Genomic DNA, 6981 nt, shown 5'->3' with positions numbered 1-6981 from the left:
TTCCTTCCTGTCTCCTTCCTGTCTTCCTTCCTGTCTCCTTCCTGTCTTCCTTCCTGTCTCCTTCCTGTCTCCTTCAGGCACGTCCAGCGTTGCCTCTAAGTACGAGGAGTTGGAATCTCTCTATGCTGCTGTGGGTAAAGTCATCTATGAAGGGTTGACCAACTACGAGAAGGCAACCAGCAACACCAACCCCACCCAGCTGTTTGGTAGCTATCTGTCCTCTTCATCGTCCTCCTCTTCGTCCTCCTGCTCTTCATCCTCCTCTTCCTCCCAGGAACTCTGATGATCTTGAAGTCGGCCTGCAGCTACAACGCCAGCTACATCGACCGCCTCATCTCCGTCTTCATGCGATCGCTGCAGAAGATGGTTCGGGAACACCTGAGCCCGCAGCAGGCCAACCCTGGGATCACCGAGGCCAGCACAGGTATGTCAGGGGTCAGAGGTCAGCCCGGGGGTTACCGGATACCAGCACAATAGGTCACAGTTTGTTTGCAGGATTTGCTCTGAGTGTTCAGGAAGAAAAGATGGAGAGACTTTAGCTAATGAAGCTGCTGCTAACCTCTGACCCCGCCCTCCTCTGTGACCCCTCCCACAGTGACCAGTGAGCTGGTGATGCTCAGCCTGGATCTGGTGAAGACTCGGCTGTCGGTGATGAGCATGGAGATGAGGAAGAACTTCATCCAGGTCATCCTCACGTCTCTGATAGAGAAGTCGGCCGATCCCAAGATCCTTCGCGCCGTGGTGAAGATTGTAGAGGAGTGGGTGAAGAACAACTCGCCCATGGCCGCCAACCAGGTGGGGGTTAGCCGCTCCTCTGCCGCCGTGACTTCCTGCTTCCGTCTCTCCGCTTCCTGACGCGTCTATCTGCTTCCTGCCAGATGCCCAACCTGCGGGAGAAATCCGTCCTGCTGGTGAAGATGATGACCTACATAGAGAAACGTTTCCCGGACGAGCTGGAGCTCAACGCTCACTTCCTGGACCTGGTCAACTACGTCTACAGGTAACCTGTGACCTGCGGAGGTCAACAGGTCACTTTAAATACTCAGCTGCTGTTTAGACAATAAAATGTTTATTTATTTAGGAAGGAATTGAACTGTCAATCTGCATCTTTTAATGTTTTTCTAATGTATATAAACAAACTTTAATGATTAAATGCAGAATGTGATTATTGATCATCAACTGAACCGTTAGCTCTGCTGCTGCTGAGGCGTTTGGACTCTGCTGATGACGCAGTGTCCGTGTTTCTCCAGAGACGAGAGCCTGTCAGGAAGTGACATCACGTCCAAGCTGGAGCCGGCCTTCCTGTCGGGCCTGCGCTGCAGCCAGCCAGCCATCCGGGCCAAATTCTTTGAGGTTTTCGACGCGTCCATGAAGCGGCGCGTCTACGAGCGGCTGCTCTACATCTGCTGCTCCCAGAACTGGGAGGCCATGGGTGGTCACTTCTGGACCAAGCAGTGCATCGAGGTGAGCGCCGGCTCTGGTTCCGGCTCTGGTTCTGGCTCTGGTTCCAGTTCTGACCAGGTTTTGGTTGTGACAGCTGCTGCTGGCGGTGTGTGAGCGCCACACAGTGATCGGTACCAGCTGCCAGGGCTCCATGCTGCCCTCCATCACCAACGTCATCAACCTGGCCGACAGCCACGACCGCGCCGCCTTCGCCATGGCAACGCACGTGAAGCAGGAGCCTCGCGAGCGGGAGACCAGCGAGACTAAGGAGGAGGTGACCCATTGACCTTTAACCCCAGAGAGCCACAGCTCGCCCAGTCGGGATGCGGCTCCTAACCTCTCCATCCTGCAGGACGTGGAGATCGATATCGAGCTGGCGCCCGGCGACCAGTCGGCGCTGCCGAAGACGAAGGAGCAGGCGGAGCGAGACACGGGGAACCAGCTGCACATGCTCACCAACCGCCATGACAAGTTCCTGGACTCGCTGCGGGAGGTCAAGGTAGCGGCGGAGCCGGACGCCTCCGACTGCGGCGCTGCGCTGCCGTTCAGCACAAAACTTTATCCTACTAATCACAAAAACTCTCCAGAGACAAATTTCTAAATAGCCTGTTTCCTTTCAGCAAATTTATTTTCATAATTCTAGTTTTATGATTGATGGAAACGCAGAAACCCAGATACTGCTGAACGCAGCTCCACCGGGCCCGTCATGCTCACTCCGGTTCTGGTTCTAATTGGTGCCTGTGTGGTGTTGCAGACCGGCGCCCTGCTGAACGCTCTGGTCCAGCTGTGCCACATCTCCACTCCGCTGGCTGAACGGACCATGGTGCAGCTGTTCCCCCGACTCTGGAAGATCCTGTCTGACCGCCAGCAGCATGTGAGTCTCCGGCTGCTGCAGCAGCTGCTAAACCTTTAAATAGGCCGTACATTTTTACCTTTACATTTCTAAATGGTCAATCTAATAAAAGCATAAAGGAAAGAAAACTGACCGTAAATATTGGACTACAGAGAGCATCTTATTAAAAGCTGCATGCTCTAATTTTAGAAAGAAAATAAATTTTGTACAAGCTGCACTGGATTTTACGCCGCAGGTGTCCCACGTTGCAATATGAGACTCAGAAAGATATTACACGTCAGGATTTTTTAACTTTTAATTTAAAAGGTAACATAAACAAATATTATTGCAAATGCTTTTTATTTTAACTCTAACACGGCTACCTTTAAATAAACATACGTATCCGAAACACAAAATGCTGGAACGGCGAAGCTTTCCGAACGCACCACTGCACCCGAGCCACACCCCGAGGTGATGCGCCATCACATTCGTGTTGCTGTTGCACCGAAGCAGCACAAATACTAGACCACACACCGACCATCTGCACACGGTTCACAGAAACAGCAGATCTGCTCTCTGTTTTTTTTTGTTTTCTTTTTTACAAATTATACTAAATAATAAAGAAAGGAAATCTAAGCCTGTGATCCACAGGACGATGTGAGGTTCCCAGGTTCAGGTGACGTTTCTGAGACGTCCAGAGGAAGAGGAAGTGAAGCAACAATGTTTGCTTGATTTCTACTCTTTTGGCAAAGTTTTGACTAGATTTAACTGTTTAACCCGCAGTCTTAGCATAGCATTCAGGAAACACGAGGCAGATGTCACGGTCGGCCCGTCGGGTCTTCAGTTCAGGAAACCACATAAAAAAAGTTATCCTAGAACTAGAACTGCGCTCGGGGTAAAAAGCTCAGGCAGGGGTAAAACTCCACTTATTGGTTTTTAGCGAGCTTCGCTGCGTAGTCACAGCTTATAGAAAGAGCTGCTGACCAATAAGTTTTAGGTTTAGGACGGACATGTTCCCTCCACAGACTCGCAGAGATGTGGGCTACTTACAAGATATTTTGACACAAAATACCTTCTTGCTTATCCACAATGCTGTTAACAAACACGGTTAGATAATAAAACAATCCAGTATTTTTAATTTAAAAGCAAATCTCCAGGTATGCACGGCGCCACTGGATTTAAGCGAACTACTGATCAGTTTGATTGGTCTGCTGGTGCACCGCATTACTGGCCGCAGAGCTCAGCAGGTGGTAGAGGGTCGACTAGTCGATTCTTTTCTCTGCAATGACTTTTTTCTGGGCCAGTCGACTAGTCGCAATCACGTGGCAAAACAGATTTTCCCAGGAAATGAAAGAAGGTGAAATAGGTGAGTTCATCAGGAAGCTCAAATTGTATATAAATGTAAATAATTTAACAAAGACAAACTGTAAATTACAGCATAGGCTACCGCAATAGAGGCGCGGCGCGGCGGTTAGCGCATAGAGACTTTTTGTAAAACACTTTGAGCTGCTCAGATAAACTTAACTTTATCCAAAAAACATTTCTTAGTAAAAACAGAAAATGTGCAGCATTTTGCCTAAGCATGATCCTGTTGCTCTGAGAGGAAACGCACTGCGTCTCTGTTGCAAAGGAACAAGAGAATCAATAAAACTCCTGGTTCAGTCTGATAGAATTAACCTTTAATCGGAGATATTGATCGTCTAATGGACCAGATAAGCTGGCGGCCTCATGCTGGGGCAGGAAGGGTTAAAAGCATCAGCTGTGTAGTTTGTGGTAGTTTGTTGCTCCAGCTGTGTGTAACTCCAGGAATGTTTCAGTTAAGCTTCCTCTGTTCAACGTGCTCACCTTGATGCTAAGTGATTAGCCTCTCCAGCAGCTGCTTGTTTACTCTGGTCACCAATGTCGCATGGCTGCAGGTTGGCGCAGAGAGCATCTGCTCGTCACATGACACCTTGGCATTCGGCGGCGTGATTAATGGCAGGATTAATCTGCAGCAGAGAGAATTCATTTCATGACTGACATCAGAAGGTGTCAGTCATGATTCCCACATGCAGAATCATCTCAGGTTTAGTTTTCCTCCAAACTGAGCCAATTTGTTCAGGTTGTGGAGAAACGCTCAGGAAGGCAGTAAATTGTTAATGCAGCAATGAATTCTGTCATCCCTGGAAACCTGCATCATGTTGCATCCTGAACACGCAACAAAACGCCGTTATCGATAGTATTTATCAATATTATGCAGGGTCGGTACAGGTGATGATTTTGTGTGTGTGTGTGTGTGTGTGTGTGTGTGTGTGTGTCTCAGGCCCTGTCTGGAGAGATGAGCCCCTTCCTGTGCAGCGGCAGCCACCAGGCGCAGCGGGACTGCCAGCCCAGCGCTCTGCACTGCTTCGTGGAGGCCATGTCCCAGTGCGTGCCCCCCATCCCCATCCGGCCCTGTGTGCTCAAGTACCTGGGGAAGACGCACAACCTGTGGCTGCGCTCCACCCTCATGCTGGAGCAGCAGGCCTTCGAGAAGGGCCTCAGTCTGCACAGCAAGCCCAAGCAGAGCGCCGACTTCTACGAGCAGGAGAGCATCACGCCGCCTCAGCAGGTAGGCTGGTGTTAACCTCTGTGCCAGAGGTGGTTCTGGTTCTGGTTGGTTCTGGGCTCACGGCTCTGCTCCCTGCAGGAGATTCTGGACTCGCTGGCGGAGCTTTACTCGCTGCTGCAGGAGGAGGACATGTGGGCTGGACTCTGGCAGAAGAGATGCAAGTTTCCTGAGACGGCGACGGCCATCGCCTACGAGCAGCACGGCTTCTTCGAGCAGGTCAGGAACATGGAGTCCGCTTAATCCGCTTAGTCCGGTAAATCCTGTTAATCCGCTTAGTCCGCTTAATCCGGTTAGTCCGCTTAATCCGGTTAGTCCGCTTAATCCAGTTAGTCCGGTTAATCCAGTTAGTCCGGTTAATCCGCTTAATCCAGTTAGTCCGGTTAATCCGCTTAATCCAGTTAGTCCGGTTAGTCCGCTTAATCCGGTTAGTCCTGTTAGTCCGCTTAATCCGGTTAGTCCGCTTAATCCGGTAAATCCTCTTAATCCGGTTAGTCCTGTTAGTCAGCTTAATCCGGTAAATTCTCTTCATCCGCTTAATCCGGTTAGTCCGGTTAGACGGGTTAGTCCGGTTAATCTAGTTAATCTGGGTTATCAACTGGAGATGAGCAGGATGAGCTTTGATGCTCTGATATGAAAATCTTGTCTGGATGATTGAAGCTTCCTGTTGATCTTTCAGAGAGGTCCATCATGGCCGCTTTTCTCTCCAAAGCTTCGTTCTCTGCAGTTTTTCGTTTATTGCTACTTAAACTAACCGCAGTCGGATGTCGGAGTGAATGATTCCCATCCCAGAGCGACTTGGAGAAGAACGAAGCCATCCCGCCGCAGCGCTCCGTTGACGCAGTAAAGATGGCCGCCGCAGCGCTCCGTTGACGCAGTAAAGGTGGCCAGTCGGATTCGCCTGCGGTGCGAATGCAGCCGAAATCAGAGTTCCTGAACTTTTCCCCACATGTGAATATTTTGCTGCAGCCTGGCGCTAACCTCAGCGTGGGGCGTTCACTGAGACGCAAAGCGTGGGATTTGAGAGCGCCGGTTTCTCTGAATTAATCGTGTGGTTTATGGATTTTCCTGGCAAACCTTTCAGTAGATGTCGTCCATTTTGTTGTTGTCATGGAAATCTCTGAGTGTGTCTGTAAGCGCCTCCATGTTGCCCAGGCCCAGGAGAGCTACGAGAAGGCCATGGAGAAGGCCAGGAAGGAGCATGAGCGCAGCAACGTGTCTCCAGCCATCTTCCCTGAGTACCAGCTGTGGGAGGATCACTGGATCCGGTAACGTTTCTGCCAGCAGCTCTTCAGACGCGCCTCAGGAAATATTCACACCCGGAAGTTTGATTCAGAAAAACAAACATTTAATGACAAATTGATTTCTGCAGAATAATGATTCACTGATGCTGACTGATGCACTTTTTTATTTAATTACAAAATCATTACTTTGTAGAAATAATTTTTTTGTGAAAAGTCTGCTGATGAAAGGGGGTGAGTAGTTTCTGAAGGTGCGTGATAAGCCGCGCTGTGGCCAGCAGGACTATAAATGGACCAGCAGTTTAACTGGTTCTAATGTTTGTTTCTGTGCAGCTGCTCCAAGGAGCTGAACCAGTGGGAGCCGCTGACCGAGTACGGCCAGTCCAAAGGCCACTGCAACCCCTACCTGGTGCTGGAATGCGCCTGGAGGGTCTCCAACTGGAGCGCCATGAAGGAGGCGCTGGTCCAGGTGAGCAGCAGGTCGCCATGTCGGCTCCTGTGGGAAACCCCGAGGATAAGTGCAGGGGCTGTGACTTCTCCTTTTTATTATCTCCAAATTCCTTTTTTCCATTTTCGCCAAGTTTATTAGCCAAAAGAAACTCAAGAGTTTCATGTCGAGCTGGAAAAAGTCACTGAATTCTGTGAAAATCTGGGATTTAATATGGATTCTGGTTTTAGCTTCAGTGTTTCCATGTCGATCGCAGGGCGCTAGCAGCATTAGCTTACCTCTGTGTTTTATTGCCTCTCTGGTTTCCGCTGAAAATTAAACCCAGAGCAGCGTTAATGGAAGCAACCAGCACCGTCCAGCCAGAGGGAAACATCAGCTTCCTCCCACCTGCCCCCCTCCCACCTGCCCCCCTCCCACCTGCCCCCCATCC

General features: G+C 50.1%; 1 protein-coding gene across 1 annotated transcript in view; it reads left to right on the top strand.

Moving 5' to 3' along the window:
* trrap (transformation/transcription domain-associated protein) overlaps positions 1 to 6981 on the top strand; it is a 60211-nt gene that overhangs the window by 44081 nt on the left and 9149 nt on the right. Inside the window, exons 45-56 of the mRNA XM_015016237.1 lie at positions 78 to 206; positions 275 to 424; positions 596 to 795; positions 879 to 1000; positions 1251 to 1464; positions 1538 to 1717; positions 1796 to 1942; positions 2198 to 2317; positions 4578 to 4865; positions 4944 to 5081; positions 6018 to 6130; positions 6437 to 6572. Of these exons, the coding sequence (XP_014871723.1) occupies positions 78 to 206; positions 275 to 424; positions 596 to 795; positions 879 to 1000; positions 1251 to 1464; positions 1538 to 1717; positions 1796 to 1942; positions 2198 to 2317; positions 4578 to 4865; positions 4944 to 5081; positions 6018 to 6130; positions 6437 to 6572 (1937 nt within the window). The remainder of the gene's footprint in view (positions 1 to 77; positions 207 to 274; positions 425 to 595; positions 796 to 878; positions 1001 to 1250; positions 1465 to 1537; positions 1718 to 1795; positions 1943 to 2197; positions 2318 to 4577; positions 4866 to 4943; positions 5082 to 6017; positions 6131 to 6436; positions 6573 to 6981) is intronic.

This window comes from Poecilia latipinna, unplaced genomic scaffold (assembly GCF_001443285.1).
Source record: "Poecilia latipinna isolate Pla-1442-1.1 unplaced genomic scaffold, P_latipinna-1.0 Scaffold1997, whole genome shotgun sequence".
NCBI lineage: Eukaryota > Metazoa > Chordata > Actinopteri > Cyprinodontiformes > Poeciliidae > Poecilia > Poecilia latipinna.
Note: the sequence above shows the minus strand (reverse complement) of the source record. Positions and strands in the feature narration are given on the sequence as shown.